Source organism: Apodemus sylvaticus, chromosome 7 (genome assembly GCF_947179515.1).
Source record: "Apodemus sylvaticus chromosome 7, mApoSyl1.1, whole genome shotgun sequence".
Classification (NCBI taxonomy): Eukaryota; Metazoa; Chordata; class Mammalia; order Rodentia; family Muridae; genus Apodemus; species Apodemus sylvaticus.
In genome coordinates, this window is record NC_067478.1 from 113,719,827 (window position 1) to 113,745,469 (window position 25,643).

The 25,643-nt window shown below is 42.4% G+C and overlaps 1 protein-coding gene and 1 long non-coding RNA gene across 2 annotated transcripts in view; one reads left to right on the plus strand and one right to left on the minus strand.

Annotated features, from left to right (window-relative positions):
* LOC127689387 (uncharacterized) overlaps positions 1 to 25,643 on the plus strand; it is a 488,686-nt gene that overhangs the window by 242,659 nt on the left and 220,384 nt on the right. The window contains exons 7-11 of the mRNA XM_052189037.1: positions 2,135 to 2,202; positions 2,652 to 2,676; positions 4,080 to 4,120; positions 4,534 to 4,558; positions 4,778 to 4,849. Of these exons, the coding sequence (XP_052044997.1) occupies positions 2,135 to 2,202; positions 2,652 to 2,676; positions 4,080 to 4,120; positions 4,534 to 4,558; positions 4,778 to 4,849 (231 nt within the window). The remainder of the gene's footprint in view (positions 1 to 2,134; positions 2,203 to 2,651; positions 2,677 to 4,079; positions 4,121 to 4,533; positions 4,559 to 4,777; positions 4,850 to 25,643) is intronic.
* Positions 3,420 to 10,468, minus strand: LOC127689391 (uncharacterized). Its single transcript, XR_007978899.1, has 4 exons — positions 10,371 to 10,468; positions 7,105 to 7,271; positions 4,408 to 4,633; positions 3,420 to 3,441 (listed from the first exon to the last, which is right to left on the minus strand). It is a non-coding gene; the product is annotated as an uncharacterized LOC127689391 (long non-coding RNA).

Sequence of the window (25,643 nt, forward strand, 5' to 3'; positions counted from 1 at the left end):
TTTTGCTGTGAAAAGCTAGGAGGAAGGACTTATTTTCCCTTGCTCTCTCAGAGGCTCAGTATGTAGAGTCACTTGGTTTCTGTTGATTCTAGGGTTGCTTGTGGTGAGACCAAGTGTCATGTCAGGGGCTGTATGATAGAGCAGAGATGCTCAGCTGCTGGCAGACAGGAGACTGAGTAGACATGTCCCCTGTGAGGTACTTCTTCCAAGTGTGGTCCAAATTCCACCTGGCATGGTTTGCACCCTCATGCACTCTTCTCTCCATAGCTTATCCAGCTCCAGCAGTCCATTTCCTATCCACGTCATAGCACCCAGCCTGCCAAGATGTTTTTTGTATCTTTTCATAGCATAATACCTTCCTATGGGTTACGTGATACAGAGTGGTACTTGACAACAAAGAAAAATTATCATTATTCTAAAAAGTTTTCTATCAGAGTTATTGAAGGCCAATGGAATTAGAACAGGCTCATGTGATCTAGATAAAATCAACCAGGTCCTTTGTGATATAATTGTCCATATTCTATAACAGATAACAGTTTTCCTTTTTACAAATCCTTGGGGCTATCCCTCCTCTGTCCTACCTTACCATTCCTCTTCCTCTCAGACCTTCCTTCCAGGTATCCCTCCATATCACCTACCCCCTTGAAACTCTTTCTAGAAATTAATTCTCCCTTTTCATGATCCTAGACTTTACAGGTTCTCCAAATTAAACACACAAATGTTAAGTTTCACACTAAAATGATGGGTGTTATGATAATTTCCTTTTAAAGCTATCATTTAAAAAAGTGGAGCTTTATTAGCACATTTCTGCATATGGCCATATTTTCCTATTTTCAAATATATCATATGGTTTTTCTTAACCAGACATTGCTATAAAATGAATTTGAAATTCTACTTTGAAATAAATTGTTGTTTTAAATCTTACTTTTTAAAAGACTTTCTGAATGGATTTTTTAGTACAATTATTGTCTTTCATGCAGTGTGTCCAGGGTTTTCTGTGTAATAGTGCGCTAAGGATTGGAATAAGTTTAACTGTATAGAACCAAGTTTTGTTCTAGGACTCTGTTGCTCTGTTGGAAGGTAGCTTCAACACACCAGAGGATATAGAATTCTAAGCTCTATGTTCCTATATGAACAGAGCTTCAATGTCAATGGGAAAGATATACATGTCTTCATGTGTTGGTTGTACTCAGAACACTCTGTGTGTGTGTGTGTGTGCCTGTGTGTACATTGCCCTCCATGAATGTGGGTTTTAGATTGTCAAAATAATGTGGGAAGTGTATAGATCATCTCCACAATATTCATTTCATTGTGATTTTATTCTGTGGTATGTTTGCCACCGGGGAAACCACCAAAAAAACATGGTCAGTCCATGCTTTCAGCAGCAGATTACTTGGACAAATTTTTTTCTCATCCAAGGACAGAAATTATATAGATCTATTGGTCCATTCAAAAAGTAATGTCTGCTCCAGAGAAAAGCTATGCAGTAACCCCGCCTTGGTCCTGGTCCAACACAACAATTTCTAAGGTTGTCCTTTCCCTGATATATGATTGTCCCTTTGTAGTCCATGCACTAAACTGGGGAGTGGAGCATGACACCACTGGAGGTTAAATGCCACATTGTTCATTGTACTTGAATAATCACCTTCTCGGTTACTGTGAGCCTCACTTGGTTTCTAGCATTCTAGGGTACCCAGATGTACTGCAGAGGGGGGACATTTTCATAGTCTTTATTTCTCATGTTCAGTGCTGCCACTCTATAAAGCATATTCCATTGGCTACACTGGATGATCTATTCCTTGAGAGATTATCCTTAAGAGTTTGTACTAGATGCAACCTAGCATAAGTTTAAACTCATATTGGTTGTTGGTCTTAGAAGACCAACTCTCTGGTCTTCAAGTGAGTAAGAGACTTGAAACATTGGAAGTCTGTCTTGCTGTCAGCATCGTGCAAGTGTTCCATTTTCCTTCTCTTCCTTTCTCCTCACTGACTTGGTGATTTCACAGAGGATGCTCCCATAGCCACACAATCGTGCCTTTAGAGCACAGACATCTTGTTGTATAAGTCAAGCAGTGCTCTCTAAGGAAGCCTTGTTCCACAGGACCAGTGATTAACAGTCACTCTGTCTTCCTAGGTACTGAGAATGTCCCAGACATTAAACAGATATTTTGTAGAGATGAAGAGTTTGAACCTCATGATGAGGTAAGGTGACTTTTTTTGGCCAAAATAGAAATGTTACTGTCTGAATATCCTATTTCATTTGAGTTTGGCTCTCAAAACATGGTAGCATTGTTATGTATACTATGCTCTGTTTTCTGGAATGGTAGAACAGTCCCTTAACAATGAAGGCCTTATAGGAAGAGCTTTTGTGAATGGCACAGTGAGGTAAAGGATAGATGCTAGACCCATCCCTCCTATAAATGATGTTCTTCCTTGAATTAACTGCCTTGTAGTTGATGACTGAATGGGAGTTAAAGATGCATCATTCATGAAAAAAATTGTCAGTTTGTCACAGATATATCTTATCATTTTTGCCATCTATTAATGTTAACAGTACCATGCCTTTTCAGTACCAAGGAAGAGAAATAAAGACATGTGCTTTCAAGTCACATGGAGTTACCCTCATTATGTCTTTGTTTCTGTCATTTCAGGGGTCCTGGGAAGAATATAAAAGCTGTAAGTATTGTTTAACTCATTAGTGAGAAAAAAATGTAAATGCTGAGTTAGGTTTGGCATCTCTCACTGGCTTCTCTTTGACAGGCCAACCAACTTGTTTCTGGAAACAAGCCAACCTGTTTTTTGTTTTTGTTTTTTTTTTAAATTCTTCTAGATCTACTTTTATAGTCAAGTTTTTGCCTAGGTTTCTGTGAGTCTGTGTACACAAAGAATGCTGGTGTTTTTGTGCTTCAATATCTTGGGATTTTGAGTGTATATGACTGTGTGTGGTGGTGTGGTTTATGGGAGACAGTTCATATTCTCATATATGTTTTAATTGAAATTTATACTTTATTATCTAATTGGCCTCCATGGCATTTGTGCCTGGATAATGTTATCATCCTTGCTTCAGAAAGCAACCTATGAATCCCTGGTTCCCAAATTGTATGCAGAAAGAAAGTGAAAACATGAATCCATTCATGTCATGCAATGCTTCCTTGGTTGATCCTTGAATTCACTGAAGAAAACCTGGAAACATTAACATCAGGGCTGAGAGTGCAGCACGTAGTTCAGAGATGCTGCCCATCCATGAGGTGTCTGTTGTACAGTTACCTACATGAGTAAATTAAGATGTCACCACGGATGCTTGAAGGCATTCATGTGAAAAGTCCAAAGACTCCCCGCTGTAGCTGGTCATTTTACATAGTCCTTTGGAGTTAGAGCGATCATGAAGGACCCTCGGGTGGATATATCAGTAGGTTTTGGACTCATGTCTTAGAAGCTGACCTGAAACATAAAAATAATATTACAGAAGTGTTATAGTACACTTGATAATAGCACAGGGAGAAATAAGATTTTCTAAACTTGCTTGCCAATCACCAAGGAAAGATTTTGTTGAACAATCCTGTGCAATTCTGAAAAACACCTGTTGGTAACACAAATCTAGTGTTAACAATTTACACATACTGAACTTTAAAACCTTTTATTTGTTTAAGTTAAATCATATAATATTTCTTTTTCTCTTTCTGACAATTCCCATGCCCCCTACCTTGTTCTTTCTCTCAAAGAGATGTCTTCTGAGTACCATTCATGTGTGTGTGTGTTTGTGTGTGTGTGTGTGTGTCCTGTTTGGTTTTAAAACACCAACTAATCAGCTCTGAAAACTTATACATATTGATAACACACAGTGTGGATCCTCTGGATTTATTTTGTATGTTTAAAGGGGTTTTACTTAAAAACAAGGATCCCAGGTATCATTTTGTTCTAGATTCCCCCCTTTCTTGAGCACTTTCTTTTATACTAGAGAATGAGTTCAAAGCAGTCCAAGCTATCTTCATATATTCATGTGCACATTGAAAATGTTCCCCGAGACTTTTATAATTGTCAGTTATTAACAACCTGACAGCTACTCTGTTTTATCCTAGATTTCCCAGGTGGTGTCCGTGTGTCAGAATCCAGACATACCGTAAGAATACCTTTGCTTGTCTTCATAGAAATGCAGGTCTAATTGTATTCCATTTAGTGCTACTTTTTGAAAAAATGGTTTTCTCTGTGGAATTTAGAGAATTGTTTGTTTATTTGTCTGTACTACCAGTGGGTCTCCTGCTCTATGGTGTTATTGATATCACCATATTCATGAAAATTGAACCATACAAGTGGTTCCCTCAAAAATGACATTCCCTGCTCTATTAAGGATTGTGTACCTGCAATTTCAGGAAAGTCCCCTATGGGAAAGACTCTTTCAGTCTTTACCTGTGTCATTTTCAGCACCATAGGGCATAAATCTATTGCTCCCTAAATCTTCCAGAGAAAGCCAGATAGTGATGACATATATGATGTGGGCCAATTGTGACAATGCTTTCTTTTTTAAAATTGCAGATGACTTCCACCATGGTAGGGAGTTGTAAGTATCTGAAATCCTTCCCCTGTTCAGAATATACCTTAGTGCTTCATTTCTGAGAAACCTCTCTCCAGGTTCCTGTTGGGAAGAAGGACTGAAGGTTAAATGAGAGAAAATGATTCTGCCATAGAGGCTTCATTGAAAATCCCAAGAAGAACTGGGGTTAATTTCATGTGAGCCTGTGTGGATTCATGTGGCACACTCTGTTCTGGTTTTTTTCAGATACAGCGCAGGCAGGAGACACAGATGTTGAAGAACAACATCAAGATCTTGATAGTAAAGAATCGTTTCCTGGTAAGTAATGGCACACCCTGTGGAGAGCAACAGGAAAGGACTCAAGAAGAATTGGGTTGTACATTCTGCTTGCCAGGCTGAAGCAATGGGAAAGGCATCAATGAAATGTAGATTTGTTTGATTCACCTTCCAGCCATCATGATAAATCATAGAAGCAAAGCACAACAAACCCTGCTGGCAGTTAAAGATGAACCAGGGGAGCAGGGGAAATGGTGTTTTAATCAAGAGCATTGACTGCTCTACCAGAGGACTGAGATTCTAATCTCAGCACCCCATATTGCTGCTCACAGCCATCTGTAACTCCAGTTCCAGGGTATCCGATGCCCTCCTCTGGTCTTGGTTGGCACTGCATGCATGTGTTACCCAGGCATTCATATGCAGGCAATACAGCTGAAATAAACTTAAAAATGAAAGCATTCCTCCTGCCTCCGTCACTGCCAAAGTCCCAAGCCTTTGATTGTAATTAATAGATCACCTTGTGCACTGCTTGCCTGACATCTGGCATTCACTTCTGACTGCTGGTTTGTGCTAGAACTATCAGTGGACTACAGCTCTCTATAGTCACTGATATGAACCTGAGTACAAAGGTCATGAAGTGTGAGGCCAATAATGCAGAAAAAGGAAATCCTCTTCTGGCTGGTCCTGTGGGATTTATCACAGCACCTCCATGGCCCTCTCTCAACCGCTAAGTCTCTCTATAAAGGGCACTCTGTGGGTGGATGGCAGAGAGAGTGGTCTGGCCTCACTGCAGCACCTTCTGTAACAGTAGAGTCAAGGAGCCAGTAGAAGGCTGAGGCTAATCTGGTGTGAGCCAACGTGGCTATATCTTCTGTAGGCAGAAGTTAGTGAGCCACTCTGTTTCTGTTCTTATAGATGTGATGGAAGTACAACAATGGGAACAAAGAAAAGTGTCAAGTACTTTATCTCCTGGTAGGTAACTGCATTCTCTGTCTATACTGTCATATGGGGAAGGTGTCAGTAGGGAGAAGGAAAGAGGGAAGGATGTATGTGAGCTCATTACCAGCCAGTGCTCTTCACACTAGACTGACCTGTGGGTCAATGGATCAAAGAACACATTGACACCTATATTGGAACCTCTGGCCTAGTATTTGACGGTGAATCCAGAACCCTGGTCCAGCTCTGATTTCCTTTTTAAACATTCCTACTTCAGAGGGGGGTACATATGTTCCCAGGATTTCAAAGGCATGGCCATTTGTATTTTCTCTCCAGTATCTTTTCTGGCTTTATCTTCCTACCTGTGTCTGAACCTCTTTCCTACCTCACATCTCGTTGTGTTGTCCTCCTGTGTGTCACAACTTTCCTCAGAGTGCTCTGGGACTTTTGTGTTCATGTTTAGTATATTTCTTACCTGTCTCCTCTCATGTAGAGAAAGAATCAAAACGAATGAAAGGAGACTATATTCGCCCAAAGTCTTCTGTAAAACTCCTGCAGTGGGGTCAGGATTTTTCTTTATTGAGAAGTCTGTCTTTTTTTCTGTCTGTCTGTCTGTCTGTCTGTCTGTCTCTCCTGTATTCTCCTTTGGATGCATTGAATCTGCCTTGTGCAGCCTCAAGGACTCTTCTTTCTGATCAATGCATCTACAGAGATACAGGCGCCCAGCTCTTTGGCCACATTGTTTGACCCTGATTCAGTCTCTTACCCACAGCCTCTTTCCCAGCCTCTTCCCTATTTCCCGAGTAAACCAATGACTCTGCACTTTGTGTCCAGTAATCCATAAAACCCTTCTACCTTGTTGCTGATTCTGTTAACTGGGTTACACTGCCAACCTGATGTGACCTATCCATCTAATATGTGGTTCCCTGGATTCATTCCCATTTTGTGTCTCAGTTTATTCAGTTTTCCCCTGCCCTTGAAATTTGGCCTCACTTGAGTCCTGTACAAAGTTCATGGGACAGCCAAAGACCAAATAGGAAGTGTATACAATGGGACATTGCTTAGGTGCATGCCCAGTAAGACATAGTTGAGTCTTACCAGGTCATCTGGTTCATGCCTTCCCATGTGGAACAGTGGGGAAGGGTTTTTTTTTTGCCTCACTGAGGAAAGCAGGGGAGCTGAACAGAATGGGGAGAGGGATGCTGAGCACAGCACAGTCAGTAGCAAAGCTTTGTTTCCAATGGAAGAGGAGACCCAAGGGGAACATCCAGAAGTTACAGCCAACAAAATAACAATCAATAGAATTTTACCCAGACAATGTTGCTATAAGAAAGATAGGCTTTGAGTTTGAAATCACTCACCTAGTATGGTCAATTTGATCCTTGTGAGAAATATCCAAAAGCCAGCCAGTGGTGGTGCATGCCTTTAATCCCTGTACTTGTGGGTCAGAGGCTTGTGGATTTCTGTTTTCAAGGCCAGCCTGGTCTACAGAGTAAGTTCCAGGACAGCCAGTGCTACACAGAGAAACCTGTCTCATAAAACCAAAAAAAAAAAAAAAAAAAAAAAAAAAAAAAAAAAAAAGGAAAAAAAAAGAAAAAAAGAAAAAAGAAATAAATAAATAAATTTGTACCTAATTCATTTTTCATTTACTATTTTGAACCTGTTTGTATTATATTCCTAGCGATTGACACACTGTTTGTAAAGACATCAACATCCTCGGACGATAACCACATATCAATAAGAAGGAAAAGAGGAAGAAATGGAGGAGGCGCTAGTACTGATTAAAAGAATGAGTTTGGCAATGTTCCTTCTGTTTCTTTTATGTTGAATCGTTTGAAGAGTTTGGGCATTAGCTCTTCTTTGAAAATCTAGTGGTTTGAGGAGGGATGATATAGATGGTAAGCAGAGGGAAGGATTGTTGTCGGACTGAGTAGTTCTTGGGATTTGGACAGTAAACATAGAGTAATCATTCCCTTTAAATCTTAGATGTATTTTAGCTGATAATGTGATATTATTTTAACGTTAAGACACTGTAGTTCATCTACCATTGCAGATGGTAGAATCCATGATGCTACTTAGAAAGTATTTTCTAGTCTTGTTCATGGCAGCTCTGTGATCCAGACAGCAGGATGGTTCCCCAGAAGGCAGGGTATCTTTGTATTGAATCTTAGTTTGATGGATGAAAAGAGGAGGAGAGCTTCATAAAATGTTTATAAATGGAGTCCCTTTGGTTTTTATCTATGTCTGAGTATTCCTATGGAGTCCAGAATACAGTATCAAATAGCTGTTGTGATAGGTAATTGTGAACCATCCAATGTGACTACTTAGAACTGAACTCCAAGAGCAGCAAACACACTTAGTTACTAAGCCATCATTTCAGCACCTAGATATCCATCTTGGAGGCACACTTGATATTTTGATAGGATCTAGCCACAGATTCAGATAGGTTTAAATGTACTCTCACAGAATATCTCTGACACCATAGAGAAGAGGACAAATGTCTACAAGAGGAAGACATTATCCCAGAGCATCCTGTGTAGTATACCTGAACTCTGGAGGATGACCTTTGGTCAGATTCCTCTGGAAATTTCTCAGAATCCACTGGGTACCTTGGTAGTCTAAGATAGCCAACTTCAATGGTGCTTCTTCAAAGGCTGGGCTTGGTCCCTGGTGTGCACTCCAGATGCCCAGTCTTCAGACAAAGGTAATAAAGGCCATGGCTCTGCCACAGCATTGTGGGAACATGGTTCAGAGCCTCACACATGCAAGGGAAGAATTCTATCCAAGAACCACACCCTCATTCACAAAACCTCTTTGGAAAGTAGTTTTCATTGAAGGAACATAGGCATTTACCCGAAAGATTCAAATTGCATATTTTTATATTTTGAAAATATCTGCTTAGGCAGCAATTTACCAGTTACCATCATAGTCCATAATGGTCAGAACATTTTCAACATATTACAAAAAATGGTAAATATTTTACTTATTTTAAAATGTGATTTTGAGGCTAGAGAGATGGCTCAGTGGTTAAGAGCATTGACTGCTCTTCTGTAGGTCCCAAGTTCAAAACCCAGCAACTAAATGGTGGCTCACAACTATCTGTAATGAGATCTGCCACCCTCTTGGTGTGTCTGAAGACAACTACAGTGTACTTACATATAATAATAAATGAATCTTTTTTTAAAAAACAAAAAACAAAAAATCTACCTCAGTGAAGCCTGCCTGATGTGGGCATTTCTTCCCTGTAAATGAGTGGTAGTCCTTCACTGAATGAGTGCTACTATGTGAGTTTAGTCAAAGAAGTCACTCCATCAGGGACTGGAAACATTTAAAGTATTTTGAGAAATATCTGTTCTCTCTCTCTCTCTCTCTCTCTCTCTCTCTCTCTCTCTCTCTGTGTGTGTGTGTGTGTGTGTGTGTGCGCGCGCGCGCGCGCGCGCACTGGCACGCGTGTTTTGGTCATATGCATATGACTTGCATACATGTGTCAATGTATGGAAAGGTCAGAGGTCAACTTCATATGTTTGTTGTTCCTTAGGAAACATCCATGTTTTAAATGAGATACTTTCTAACTGGCGAGGAGCTCCCAAGTAGGCTGGGATGGTTAACCCCAAGAGCCAGGCATCTGCCTGTCTCTACCTCCCCAGATCCTCCATTGAAGGATGCTGCTCTTGTGCAGCAAACACTTTACAGACTGAGCTGTCGTGCAGCTCTGCCTTACCTCAGCTGTAACATCTTCCTTACAGCCACTCTGCCAGAGGAAGCGTTTGTCCTTCCTTCAACCTCCTACCCTGGACACTTTAGACTGTCTCTGAGGTTTTCAGTCTGTCGACCATGTTTTCTGTGTGCCCTCCTGTGATGCTCACTGAAAAAAGGATGCAGCTGTCTCTACCCCACTGTTTTGTCTCTGTTTCATTCACATATCTTTGGCATGAAGAATCTGTAGGGTTTCTATTTTAAAGATTTATTTTTCATTCATACAGTGTTCTGTATGCATGTATGCCTACACACCAGAAGAGGGCACCAGATCTCCTTATAGACAATTATGAACTGTCATATGGTTACTGGAAATTGAACTCAGGACTTCTTGAAGACAGGCTTAGCCCCTGAGCCATCTCTCCAGCCTGAATCTGTAGTTTTTTCGTTTTTTCTTTTTTCTTTTTTTCTTTTTTTTTTTTTTTACATTTTGAGATTTATGTAATCATTAATTCACACATATTTTACAATAAATAAACATATATGTATATTTCACATATATTAATAAATATTTTACATTTGTTTTATCTCTACATACATTATAAACATGTGTTTGTGTAAATATATATCTAAAATTTACTGCTATATAATTATACCTTAATATGATCATCTGTAATTTTGTCACTTTCTTAGATATCTAAACAGTCATGTGTATAAATAATAAAAATACTTTGCATTAATTCATATTTTAAAAAGTGGAAATACTAACTTTACAATAAATGCACATTAGTTTGATAACTATTTTCTCATTTTATTAGATATTTGCTTTATTTATGTTTCAAATGGTAACCTCTTACATTGTTACCCCTGCCAAAACTCCCTATCCCATTCCCCCTCCCCCTGGATACAACCCCTCCCCCACTTTCATTACCTGGCATTGCCCTACACTGGGGCATGGAGCCTTCACAGGACCAATGGTCTCTTCTCACTGATGTCTGAAATGGTCATCCTCTGCTACATATGCAGCTGGAGCCTTGGGTTCCTCCATGTGTACTCTTTTGTTGGTGGTTTAATCCCTGGGAGCTCTGAGGGGGTCTGGTTGGTTCAAATTGCTGTTCCTCCTATGGAGCTGCAAACTTCTTCAGCTCCTTGGGTTCTTTCTCTAGCTCCTCCCATAGCTCACAGCCAAGCAATAGACTGAGCATAGGGTCCCCAATGGAACCTGTAGTTTTTAAATGCCATGTTACTTTTGGTCTTTGTCTACTAAGAGAATGCTTTCAAAATGTATGAATATTTGCCACTGTATTTAGTGAGCAATGTTCCCCCCCCCCCACCGCATGTATTAGCTCTAGAATTACCCCAGTTATCCTAGTAGGAGAGGAGCGAGCGACCAAAGGAACCATAACTGATTTAATGAGCCATTTGCAGTTTCACTGTATCAGCCGTGCATACTTAGACATACATGGCTTAATCCTTGAGACAAGCATATGCTACTGGCAGGATCAACCAGGTAGGAAGCGCGAGCGAAGCCAGGACGGGGGCGGAGAGCGAGGAGTGGGGAGGGAGCGAGCGAGCGGGCGAGCGAGGGGATAGAGCCGGAGAGGGGCAAACAGACAGAGGGACTCACGTGCATACTCGCGAAGCGGAGCCGAGCCAAGCTGGCAGAACGGGAGGGCAAGCGGCCCAAGACCCCACACACCCCAGAGAGCGGCCGAGGCACCCATCCGCAGGCGCACAAGCACCGGGCATACATACAAGGAGCGAGCGTGCACGTCGCCCCCCGGACACACAGGCTCTTCACTCCTCCACACCTCTTTCTCGTTCCCCTTTGGCATCGGGAGAGCCGGAAAGACGCCCACACCGGGCGCGGAGCAGGAAAGAGGACGGTGATCGCGGTGGGGCGGTAGCCGAAAGAGAAGCGACGGGCGACGGTCACCCACGGGAGCGCCGATCCAGCCCGCCCAACACCACCGGACTGACGGGGAGGGAAGGCGCGGAGCGGGCGGGCGGGCAAGAGGCGGCGGGGGTGGAACCGGGAAGCCCACCCGTCGCAACCCGAGGACGCCCGCCACGAGACGGACGCGCTCCGGACGCGATAAGCCAGGTGACCACTGGCTGCGCAGCACAAACGCGCCAGCACGGATGCCGCTGAGCTCACGGGCGGGCGGAGCCCGCGGCGGGGCCCCCAGCACGTGACAGCGAGGCGCGATGTGGGGGAAAGGTGGGAAAAGACGCCCCTGACCCTCCGGGTCGGAAGACCACGAGCAGGCGGGAGAGAATGCAGCAACGGGGGATGGACGGCGGGAGGCAGGATAGCGACCAGCCCCTGGCGAGAAGCGGAGGGAGTCGTGAGTCGGAGGAGGGGAGGTCGACGAGCGACTCTGACCCCCGCCTAGAGCGGAACGAGGGGGGAAGCCGAGCCCGCAGAGGAAGGCCGGCCCTCGGGGACAGGGGGAAGACATCGACCGGAGCCCCCACCGCCAAGTCGGGACACTGCGCGCGGGTTCATCACACTGCCCGGGCACCCACCTTGGCGCCCCGGCAGACCCCCAGCGCACATCACCACGGAGGACAGCAGGGCCGGACGAGCCCCTGCACTCACCTAGGCCGACAGACCCACCACCTACAACCACTAGCCTCTTCTCCAATCCCTCGCGGGGGAACGTCCCCTTCGCACACATCCTCACGCACTACGCAAGACACGGCCACGGACGCGGGGCCGGGACGCCCCTCCGAACCGCCGCGCAGGACGCGGCCGACCGCCGATCCCTCAAAACACGTCCGCCCCCAAGAGCGAGACCAACCCCGCAAGACACAGGCCCTCCTTAGCCCCAAAGAGGGGAGGGAGACTTCCGCGATCCCCCCCCCCGTCCGTGGGATCGCCACCGAGGAAGCGGGGTCGAGGCGACAACCACACAGTCCAAGAGCACACAGCACGCACCACGCGCGGCACGCCCGCATCGCGGTAGCAGGACCAAGACGTGGACGCGGGCGGGGCGGACGCATGCGACGGAAAGCACGGGGACGAACCGGAGACGAGTGGGACCGGATGCCCACCGCCACCCTTCCGCTTCCCGTCCCACAACGACCCTCGGTGGGAGGGGGTACCGCGCACGCGGGCGTGTGCACGGGGCCCTTCCCTGCCACCGATCACCACCGACTCTCAACAGCTCCGCACCAGCGGCAGGACGACAAGCTCTGCCCCGCGTGATCCCTCCCCAAACTCTGAGTTAAGCAGAGGCAAAGCGCGCGCACGCACACACCGCACGGGAAGGGTATGCACCGCAACGGACGAGCAGCCCTCCCCGGCTCGGAAAGAACTGGGTCACAAACGAAAACACGAACCGAGTGAGGCGCATCAGGACAACCAAAGCTGCCTGACACGTCCACGAGGACCCCGCGAACCACAGCGGGAGGTGCGCGCAGGTCAGCGGCTCGGACCGGACAGCCGCACCCCTGCCTTCCCCACACCACCGACACCAGATGGGGAGGAGAGACGCAGGGCCCGCTGGCAGAATGAGAAGAGCGAGCGGTCGCCATTCGCCATGAATGACCATTCGCCATGAATGTCCGTCCCTAGCCTGGCTCGGCTTAGGCCCCGGCCCTAAGAGAACGCAGTAGCACCACATGGATCCAAGGGGTGAGCAATGTTTTACAGCCCTTAAAGTTGACCTCAGGATGCCGAACACTGCTGATCAGGTGTGGTCGCCTTCATCATCTTCCTCTGTAGCTTCTCTAGCCATGTAGATGTCACAGTCAGAGTCATCACTGTGGGTGTGAGATGTGAAAGCCCTTGTGAACCAGAGAGGCACAAATCCTCACTTAGTGAAAATCTTTGTGATCATTTCATGTTTTTGAGCTGACTTCTTGGTAAAACATAAGTTTTTTCTTGTGAAGGTTGTTAACAGCTTGTTCCAGAAACAGAAACATCAGCAACTGTTGCTCATCTGTGAGTTTGTGATTGATGACTTCTCTTTGGCTTGCTGTTGTCTTGTCAGAATCTTTTAAAGACATTTGAGGTTGATGATTTCTCCTTTCTCCAAGGTAATGTAGATATCACATTCTAGGATGATAAACTCTATCCTGTATGGATGAAAATTCATGGTCAATAATAGCTGATAGTTCCATGTTCTGTGTGTCTAGTATGTGATATCTTCAGAAATGGGGTATTCAAGTTATAGAGGGGAATAGGGGGAGGGAAGAGCACTTATGGGACATTTGTGGTGTAGGAAGCCAGCAAAGGGGAAATCATTTGAAATGTAAATAAAAATATATCAAATAATAAACAAACAAACAAACAAATAAATAAATAAAAAGTCTTTTAAAAATAGGGCAGAGGAATGTCTTCTTGGGCATCAGTGGGAGGAGCGGTCTTTGATCAGGTAAAGGCTCAATAAAGGCCCCAACAAAGGGAAAAGGAGGGGGGAGAGTTGGGGAGAAGGCGAGAGTGTCTCAGGTAGAGGGGCATGTACATGGAGGCAGGGGGTGGGAGGAGGGGTAGGGAATTGTTGGGGAGGGGGGCTTTTGGGAAGGGGGAAATTGGGAAAATTTTTACCATTGGCAATGTAAATGAAGAAGATACTCAATAAAAAAAATTAAAAAAAGAAATTCTTAGACAAATGGATGGAATTAGAAAATATCATCCTGAGATAACCCAATCACAAAAGAGTATACATGGTATCCACTCACTAATAAGTGGATATTAGGCCAGAAGTTCAGAATACCCGAGATACAATTCACAGACCACATGAAGCTCAAGAAGAGGGAAGAACAAAGTGTGGATACTTCAGTCCTTCTTGGAAGGGGGAACAAAATACCCATGGGAGAGATATAGAGGAAACATGTGGAGTAGAGATGGAAGGAAAGGCCATCCAGAGACTGCCCTACCTGGGGTTCCATCCCATATACAGTTACCACACCCAGACACTATTGCAGATGCCAACAAGAGCTTGCTGACAGGAGCCTGATATAGCTGTTTCCTGAGAAGCTCTGCCAGTGCCTGACAAATACGGAGGTGGGTGATCTCATGCAACCATTGGACTGATTACAAGGTCTCCAATGGAGGAGCTAGAGAAAAGACCAAAGGAGCTGAAGGAGCTTGCAACCCCATAGGAGGAAAAAAATATGAACCAACCAGTATCCCCAGAGCTCCCAGTGACTAAACCACCAACCAAAGAGTACACATGGAGGGTGCACATGGAGGTACACCAACAAGAGTACCATGGCTCCAGCTGCATATGTAGCAGCAGATGGCCTTGCTGGACATCAAAGGGAGAAGAGGCCCTTGGTCCTGTGAAGGCTTGATTCCCCAGTGTAGGGGAATGTAAGGACAGGGAAGTGGGAGTGGGTGGGTTGGTGAGCAAAGAGAGGGGGAATGGTATAGGATGTTTTCAGAGGATAAACCAAGAAAGGGGATAACATTTGAAGTATAAATAAAGAAAATATCTAATAATTAAAAAAAGAAAAAGAAAAAGCAAGAAAATAATCTTCTTTTAACTCACCCAAAAGATGATAACCACACAAACATAAAAATCACATCAAAAACAGCAGCAAGCAACAATCACTATTCCTTAATATCTCTTAACATCAGTGTAGTCAATTCCCCAATAAAAAAGACATAGACTAACAGGCTGGATTCATAAACAAGACCCAACATTTTCCTGCAGACAAGAAACGCATCTCAGTGTCAAAGATAAACACTACCTAAGTGTAAAAGGCTGGAAAACAGTTCTCCAAGCAAATGGTTGAGGGAAACAAGCTGGAGTGGCCATTCTAATATCAGATAAAATAGACTTTCAGCCAAAAGTCATCAAAAAAAGATACAGAAGGTGACTTTATATTCACCAGAGGAAGAATCTACAAAGAAGAACTCTCAATTTTGGACATCTATACCCCAAATACAAGGGCACCTGCATTCGTAAAGGAAACCTTACTAAAGCTTAAAGCACACATTGCACCACACACAATAATTGTGGGGAATTAAACACCCCACTCTCTTCAATGGACAGGTCAGGGAAGCACAACCAAAATGGAGTCACAGTTAAACTAACAGAAGCTTTGGACCAAATGGATTTAGTAGATGTCTATAGAACATTTCATACTTAATCAAAAGAATATACCTTCTACTCGGCATCTCATGGTACCTTCTTCAAAATAGACCATATAATTGTTCACAAAACAGACCTCAACAGATATAAGAAAATCAAAATAAGTCCATGCCTCCTATCAGATCACTAAGGAATAAGGGTGGTCTTCAATAGCAACAAAAACAACAGAAAGCCCACATACACAAGAAAACTGAACAATTCTCTACTCAATGGTAGCTTGGTCAAGGAAGAAATAAGGAAAAAATAAAAGACTTTTTAGAATTTAATGAAAATAAAGGCACAACATACCCAAATTTATGGGATAGAATGAAAGCAGTCCTAAGAGGAAAACTCATAGCTCTGAGTGCCTACAAAAAGAAGCTGGACAGAGCATACACTAGCAGTTTAACAGAACACCTGAATGCTTTAGAACAAAAAGAAGCTAATACACCCAAGATGAGTAGAAGGCAGGAAATCATGAAACTCAGGGCTGAAATCAACCAAGTTGAAACAAAAAGAACTATACAAAGAATCAACAAAAGTAGGAGCTGGTTCTTTGAGAAAATCAACAAGATAGATAAACCTTTAGCCAGACTAACCAGAGGGTACAGAGACAGTACCCAAATTAACAAAATCAGAAATGAAAAGGGTGAAATAACAACAGAAAGTGAGGAAATCCAAAAAATTATCATATATCCTACAAGAAAAGCCTAACTCAGCAAAACTGGAAAATCTGGATGAAATGGACAATTTCCTAGACAGACACCAACTACCAAAATTTAATCAGGATCTGATAGACCATCTAAATGGTCCCATAACCCCTAAAGAATAGAACTGGTCATTGACAGTCTCCCAACCAAAAGAAGCACAGGACCAGATGGATTTAGTGCAGAATTCTATCAGACATTCAAAGGAGACCTAATGCCAATACCCTTCAAACTATTCCACAAAATAGAAACAGAAGGAACATTTCCCAACTCTGATACCAAAACCACACAAAGATCCAACAGAAAAGAAAACCTTAGACCAATATCCCTTATGAATAGTGATGAAAAAACTCAGTAAAAGTTTGGCCAAATTGAACCCAAAAACACATCAAAATGATCATCCACCATGATCAGGTAGGCTTCATCCCAGGGATTCAGGGATGGTTCAATATACAAAATCCATCAATGTAATCCACTACATAAACAAACTCAAAGAAAAAAAAAACACATGGTCACTTCATTAGGTGCTGAAAAAGCATTTGATAAAATTCAGCACCCTTTCATGCTAAAGGTCTTGTAAAGAACAGGAATTCAAGGCCCATACCTAAACATAACAAAAGCAATATACAGCAAAACAGTAGCCTACATCAAACTGAATGGAGAGAACTTGAAACAATCCCACCTAAAATCAGGGACTAGACAATGCTGCCCTCTCTCAAGGTCTAGCCAGAGCAATTAGATAACAAAAGGAGGTCAAAGGATACGAATTGGAAAAGAAGAAGTCAAACTATCACTATTTGCAGATGATATGATAGTATACGTAAGTGATCCCCTCCAAAAAACCTCCAACAGAGAACTCCTGCAGCTGATAAACAACTTCAGCGATGTGGCTGGATATAAAATTAACTCAAGCAAATCAGTAGCCTTTATATACTCAAAGGACAAACAGGCTGAGAAAGAAATTAGGGAAATAACACCCTTCACAATAACCATTAAAAAATTTAAAGTATCTTGGTGTGACTCTAACCAGACAAGTGATAGATCTGTATGACAGGAACTTCAACTCTTTGAAGAAAGAAATCGAAGAAGACCTCAGAAGATGGAAAAATCTTCCATGTTCTTGGATTGGCAGGATTAATATAGTAAAAATGTCCATCTTACCAGAAGCAATCTACAGATTCAATGCAATCCCCATCAAAATCCAAACTAAGTCTTTCATAGAATTAGAAAGAGCAATTCTCAAATTCATCTGGATAACAAAAAACCCAGGATAGCTAAAACTATTCTCAACGGTAAAAGGACTTCTCCGGGAATCAGTATCCTTGACCTCAAGCAGTACTACAGAGCAATAGTGTTAAAAAACTGCATGGTATTGGTACAGTGACAGGCAGGTAGATCAATGGAATAGAGCTGAAGACCCAGAAATGAACCCATAGTCCTATGGTCCCTTGATGTTCCTTCAATAAAGGAGCTAAAACCATCCAATGGAAAAAAGATAGCATTTTCAACAAATGGTGCGGATTCAACTGGAGGTCAGCATGCAGAAGAATGCAAAAACGATCCATTCCTGTCTCCTCCTAGTAAGCTCAACTCCAAGTGGATCAGTCTCCTATCTCCTTATAAGCTCTTTCCCATATCCATCTCCAGTATCTTCCTCTTGATCAGTACCACCTTGACTCTGGTCTCTGTCCCAAGTGATACATGGAATCTTGGGATTCTTTAGCATCTGTCATCTGTTGAGGGTGGGGTAGGGGGAGGGAGGGAGGGAATGAGAGAGGGGGGGAAAGAAAGGGAAGGGAAGGAAAAGGAATGAAGGGAAGAGAGGGGAGGGGAAGGGAAGAGAAGGGAAGAGAAGGGAAGCAAAGGGAAGTTAAGGGAAGGGAAGGGAAAAAAAGTAAAGCAAAGTGAAGAGAAGAAAAGAGAAGAGAACAGGAGAGGAGAGGAGAGGAGAGATAGTAATCCAAATACAATAGCCTGGTCTAGTGGCACACACCACTCATCCCAGCACTTGGGAGGGAGAGACAGGTGGATCTCTGAGTTCAAGGCCATCCTGGTATACAGAGTAAGTTCCAGAAGTGCAACACAGAGAAACCCTGCCTTGAAAGTCCAATATGAAAAGAAAAGAGAGCTGGGCAGTGGTGGGGCATGGCTTTAATTCCAACACTTGGGAGGCAGAGGCATGCTGATTTCGGAACTTGAGGCCTGCCTAGAATACAGAGTGAGTTCAGGGAAGCTAGGGCTATACAGAGAAACCCTGTCTTAAAAAACCCAAAATGAAAGAAAGAATTAAAAAAAAACCAAGAACAGAAAGAAAATGTGTCTCTTTTGCTATTATTTTAAATTGTGCTTTCTGTTGACATACAAAAAGATATCTTTCATTGTGATTTTGTTTTTGTTTTTGTTTTTCATGCCCCATTCCCCCACTGTCCTTCCTCAGGATGCCTTATCTTGTTGAACATTCTATCTCCCAAATTGTCTACCATTCTGGGGCTAGGGACATGTCTTAGTAGGTCAAAGTGCTTGTCAGGAGGAGGTTTTGGATCTGTCTTTGAAGTCTTGTAAAAAATTCATATATAGTACCATGTACCTATAAGCCCCTGCACTCCTGCTGGGATCTGGGACCTGGAGGCAGGAGAGAGGCTAGCTAGCCTGGAGCTAGCCTGCATTGGAAACAAGACACTTTAGCTTAACAAGGTGGAAGGCAAAAACAAAATCTGAAAATTGCCCTCTGGCCTCCATATATGTGCCATGGAACAAGTATGTCTGTACATGCATGTGTGTGCACGCACTCATGCCCCCCACAAATAAAGTTCCCCACTCAGCTTTTATGTCATATGTTCTCCATTCTCTTTAGATTCCCTCTCTTCTCTTTATAAAATCTTCTTCCCCTATCACAGTTGACTTTGTACTTTCATATTTTACACATATATGAAAAAAAATTGTAAAGAGTTATTTTTAAATTTGGGAAATTTAATTTTCCCCAAAATTAAATTATTAATTTATATAATAAATTTATATAATAAAATATAATAAATAAATAAAAATTTATATAAATGAAATAAAATTTATATAAATGAAATAAAATTTTCATTTATATAAATGAGATTATTTAATTTTTATTTATATAAATGAGATTTTTCTGCTTTTATTATTTAATTTTTATTTATATAAATGAGATTTTTCTGCTTTTATGTCTATATAGCACATATATGCCTTGTGTCTGTGGAGGTCAGAAGAGGGTGTTGGATTCCCCCTTGAACTGGGATTACAAACGGTTATAAGTTACCATGTAGGTGATGTTCCCATGATGGTTCTTTTGGAAGAGGATTCAGTGTTCTTGACTGCAACCCATCTCTCTAACCCCAGAGATTTTTCCGTGTGTCTTCAGGCAGCAGCACTGCACATTCATGCAGGGCACCTCCATCCAAGAGATGCTTGATTTAAAAGTGATGGATTTGGGTGTGGGGCAGACAAGGGGTAGGCATGTGATGGTTAATCTGTACTGTCATTTCAAATGGATTTTAAGTCTTGTAGCAGATGACATGTCTGAGGTGTGAAGACAGGAGATGACTTTGTGTGAAAACCCTTTATGGTCGGAGGGTCCAGACTGAGTAAGATGGCATAAAGAGAAAGAGCATTGGCTTTTCCTTTTCTATACTTACTTATGTGCGCAGATGTTAGCAAGAAGCCTTATATACCTACTGGACTAGTCAATATTGCTCCTCTTTACGTTTTTCCTAATACAGATGGGTTGTGTCCTCAAATTATCAGTCAAAGTAAACCTCCTTTTTCTTAAAAAATGGGGATGGAAGGGAACCAGACACAGGTGACCAAAGGAAAAGAAAAGGCGAATAGAAAAACACAAACAAACAAACAAGATAATGAAAGCTTTAAAAAGCCAATAAAGTAAAAATACCACTGAAATTACAGTTAAAAAATAAGATGAACAAAGGGAATGTACAAGAAGGGGGAGAAGAAAAACAGAAAAACCTTAAATGTGGAAGTGTTTTCTTTCTGGGAGCTGGGGCGGGTGACTGAATCTGTTGACTTTGGTCTTTCTGGGTCTGAGTCTATGCAGGGCAAGAATATATGATGTCTACCAGAATGGCCTTCACTTCATAATTTCCCTGTTTGAACACCAGGGTTCTCTGCTAACCACTCTTAGTTTTACAGTGTGTGAGTTGAACAGGTTCTCCTGCCCTTTTGAGTGGGAAGGCAGCCACATTTCCTGCCCTCAGGATGGCTAATGTCCTCCCTGTAAGGTATCTCCTAAGTGTGTTGGGAGAGAGGAAAGCAAATGCAGCAATGAGATCTGACCAAGTGTACCTGTCTTGGTACTTTCAGAAGTCACTAATCTTTAATCGCCCTGTTGAAGCAGTGAATAGCTTTGGCTGTTAAGTATTCTGGAGCTTCAGAATTTCTGGACTCCATAAGCATGAATCTCAGACAGAATGCTGTCTCCAGTATTTGATGCACCCATTGACCTCATTGTTTGGAGTTTTTCTGTTGATGAGGTCAGTTCCTGGCCACAGAGTGACCCTAGGTCTGTCTTTCCTGCTATACTTCACTGACAGAGCTCAGCCTCCTGCTGTATGCAGTTTGGGTTTGCCAATGTCTAGCTTCCCTGTTCTTTATAGCCGTTCCTCAGGCCGTTTCTTACCCAGGGGTCTGTGGGAGTTTAATTTAGGTGTCCTGCCTTGTGATTCTTCTCTGTTCAGGGGTTCAGGTAAGTTAGTTTTAAAGAATAAATTCCTTGTGAGGATGGCACCTGGTTAATGCCCTCTCAGTTACATGGAGTGAGTGAGAATCCTGTTCTCTGCTAATCTATCCTGCTATAGGAATCACCAAAACTTCCAACTCAATTTAAACTTCCATTTCATATCCCCTTTTGTATATAATACAATTATATAAATGCCAATTTATTAATTTATTTATTTTATTTTTATTTATATACAGAGAATCCGTGTCTTAAAAAACCCAACCCCCCCCCCTCAAACAAAAGAGCAGGATAAATGGGTCTTCAGGTTTCCAATTTATTGAGGAACGGCCAATTCCTTTCCAGAATGGTTGTACCTGTTTGAAATCCCTCCATCAGTGGAGGAGTGTCCCTCTTTCTCCATATCCTCACCCAACATATGCTGTCACCTGGTATGCAGGTATTGTCTTCAGCAATAGGGCAATACCATCAGAATTGCCTGGGTTTTTTGGTGGTTTCCATGGGACCTCTAGCCAACAACTTGATTGGATGTAAGCCATTCCCACTACTGGAAGCTTCATTTGGTGATAAGAGATATCTAGCTATTTGAGGATTTCATTTAGATATCCTTCGTATATGTATATATGTTATGAAGCTTCTACTGTATTAGGTTCTCATATGACAACTCAAATGGCTCTTCATTTTAGCTGTCCTTCCCCAAATTTTCTCCCTCACCATTCCCATTTGATGTTCCCATTCCAAGACCTTTACTCCATCTATTTATAACTACCTTTTCTATTTTTCCTTCCTATGGAGATCCCTCCCAACCTTCTAGTCCCTTACTCGCTATATAACCTCTCTGGTATATGGATTGTAGCTTGCTTATCAAACACTTAATGGCTGACAGCCACATAGAAGTGAAAACATACAATATTTGTCTTCTTGAGTCTGTGTTACCTCACTCAAGATGAACTTTTTCTAGCTCCATTTATTTATGCATTTCATAAATATCACAGTAAATACATAATAAGTATGGCAAATTTTATGATTTCATAGTCCATTTCATAAATATACCATATATTTCTTTACCCATTTCTCTATCCAATGATGAACACCTACGCTATTTTTAATTTATAATATTCTGAATTAAGCAGTGGAGCAAGTCTCCTTGTAGTAGGATGAAGCATCTTTTGGGTAAATGCCCAAGTGGTATAGCTGGATATTGAGGTAGGTCAAGTCCTGGCTTCCTGAGGAACCATCACACTGATTTCCACAGTGGCTGTAGAAGTTTGTACTTCCACCATCAATGGAAGATTGTTCCCTTTATTCAAAATCCTTGCTTGCATGAGCTGTCCTTTGTTTTATTGATCTTGGCTGTTCTGATCTGTGCAAGATGAACTCTCAAAGTAATTTTGATTTTAGTTTCCTTGATGACAAAGGCTGTTGAGCTTTTCTTTAAGTGTTTTTCAGCCTTTTGTGTTTCCTCTATTGAGAATTCTGTTTAGATCTGAACCTGATGTTTATAATTGGGTAATTTGTTTTCTTGATTTTCAGTTCTTTGAGTTTTTTTGTATATTTTAGATATTAGTCCTTGTTGAATGGTAATTGGTAAAGAAAAAATTCTTTTCCCATTCTGTAACCTGGTGCTTTGTCTGAATGATGGTGTCCTTTGCAATGTAGAAGTTGCTCAGTTTTATGGAATCCCATTTATTAATTGTTGTTCTTATTGGATATGCTATTGGTGATCTATCTGTTCAGAAAATCTTTTTCTGGGCCAATGTTTTCAAGACTATTCTCCACCTTCTCTGAAGACCATACAAATGTCCAAACACTATAGGCAGTTGATTTTTGATAAAGAAACCAGAAGTACACACTGGCAAAAAGACAGCATCTTCCAAAACTAGTGCTGGTTAAACTGGATGGCTGCATGCAGAAGAATGCAAATAGACACACACTCATCACCTGGCACAAAATTCAACTCCAAATGGATCAGTGACCTCAGCACAGCACCAGATATGCTGAACCTGATAGAAGAGCCTTGGGCTTCATAAGAATAGCATGGGATACCACAGAATGCACATGGGAAGGGAGTCATAAGAATGTGTTTCTGAATACAGTCTTGGCTGTTTTCCAATGTCACTTTCCTTATCTGCCACTGCCTACAGAATAGCTACTCCTTCATGACATTACTAACAGACTTTGTCTGTCAGACACAATTCACTCCTTGAAGGTGTGTGATGCTCTTTGGATATATTTCTGGCCACAACAGGGACACAGCTACAGTGATGTTTAGGGTCAACAGGTTCAAAATCCCTAAGTCCAGATCCCTTTCATCCTGCTATTGGCATCTATGGGGGTGAAACACAGTAACTGACAAGAGGAAAAGAGCCTTTACCAGAACCAAACACTGCGCATCAGCCCCACCTTAGCATGAAACTAGTGATCCATATAACCCAAGTCACATTGCACACCAGTGTTCACACTGCAGCTTGAGTGGGTCTTTTCCATCATTTTCATTTTAATTAAAACTTTGAAAGACTTATTTTTTGAGTGTAAGTGTTTTGCCTGCATGCATCCATGTGGATCACGTCTATGCTTAGTATTGAGGAGGTTAGAAAAAGGAACTGGATTCCCTTGAACTGGAGTTAAAGATGGTTGTGACCCACCATATGGATGCTGGAAACTGAATCTGGGTCTTTGGAATGACAAGTGCTATTAACCACAGAGTTTGCTCTTTAGCCCTCCTTTTCAAACTTTATGCAGTCATTGGTCATTAAGCTCTTATTATGTACACATGAAATAATAAATGTTAGGGCTGAGTGTTGTGGTGCATGGCAGATCTCTTAGTTTCAGGCTAGCCTGGTCTACAGAGAGAGATCCAGGACATCCAGGGCTACACAGAGAAACCCAGTTTCAAAATCAAATCAAAACTAAACAAAACAAAGAGACAATGCCTGCTAAAGAGACATGAGACTTCTGAGTTCCATGGTGCTAGGATGTGACTTCTGGAGCCCCAGGTAGTTCAAAAGATCTTCACCACATCCAAGAGCAAAGGAAGGATGCTGTTTGAGAGACTTAGTAGGAGAAAGGAGTAGAGTCATTGGATTTTTCTTCATCAACCATGCTGTACTTGCATTACGCTGATGGTTTCTCCTTTTATATTTTTTTGTTTTTAGCCTTTCCCATCTGTAGAAAGTTTTTTTAAAATATAGATTCTCTCGCCAAATTCAGCATGAGAAAGTTGTATATTGTGTGTGTGTGTGTGTGTGTATGTGTGTGTTAGGTGTGTTCTAGGAGTTTCTCCATAAATTTAAACATTTCATCTGCAAGGGAAGCTCTGTAAGACAAATGTGTAAATAACTCAAAATAGTTTCAGGAAGTCCCTGAAACATATCATATTCACCAGACACCCTTCCTCCCAAAGTAAACAATAAAAACTACTGAGAGTAAATCTCAGATACGCCAAGCTGAAAGAAGATTGAAAGCAGACCAGCTGTCTGGAAGAAGCAGAAAACCTCAGAGTTGCCTGGAAGACGTTTAGACCAAATGAGTCATCTGGAAGGGACACTCTGGATCTTGTCGAGCTGCCTGCAGGCTGCACAGTCAACTCCAGGTTCCTAGCTCTTGGAAACTGTCATCCAGCCGGGGTGGTTTTTGAGTCATTTCTTTTCCTGTTACTAACCTCTCACTCATATTCCTGTATGTAATCCTCAATAAGACTCATTGATTCATCAAGTTGAACTTAGATGTGACCTGTACTTTAGTATGTCATGGGCTCCCTCTCTGGGATAAATAGACATGTATTGTGTATCCTCAGGAAAAGTCATGTCACTTAACAGTAGGCATCCCACATTTGCCATTTTCTGATGATGCCAAAGGTAGGATGTATGCTTTTTTGCTCAGAGGATGGAGTTAATAGTTGAAATGAGTCAACCAGTTCAGACTAGCTAATGATAGTCCTAAGCAGGGAATGGATGGGTTCAGAGATTTGGATATTCTCCTGTGGATAGCAGGGATCATAATGGCTAGCCTGAACTATTTGTTACCTGTGTAAACTGGACCTAAGTTTCTTCTTGAACCCACTAATTTCTTCTCTTCTCTTTGACAACTTCAGGTTGTAACAACTACCTAAGCAGTGTGAATGCAAGCCCAGGACTCTGAGGAGTCAGATCTAGCCTGATTCTATTTGCAGCAGTTTGTAAAGGTGTCCATGATTCTCATCCTGAGGCTACACATTGTACAAGGTTGCTCCCAGGTCCTGTAGCTGTCTCACAAGGCCCAGGAGTGTAAGTGCCAGAGAGAAAACAGGGTGGGAAGGGCTGATTCTCTCAAGGGAGGAGTATTACATTTCTCACTTAGGCTTTTTCTAGTTTGGTTTTTGTCGTTGGATAAACATTATGGCTAAAAGCAAATCAGAGGAGGAAAAGTATTAATTTTCTCACAAGTTTCAGTCCAACTAAAGGCAGAGAAGGTAGGAACTTAAGGCAGACAGAAACCAGGAAACTGGAACTGAAGCAGAGACCTCAGAGGACTGCTGCTTGCTGGCTTGTGTCCAGGGTTACATTCATGTATTTTCCTCATATTGCCCAGGCCCATCTGACCAGGAATAGAGCTCCTCACTGTGGACTAGACCCTCTTACATTAATTGGCTCAGAGAAAATGCCCACAGGCAGGCACACAGGGCAGTTTGATTGAGGCCCTTCCTCAGTTCAGCA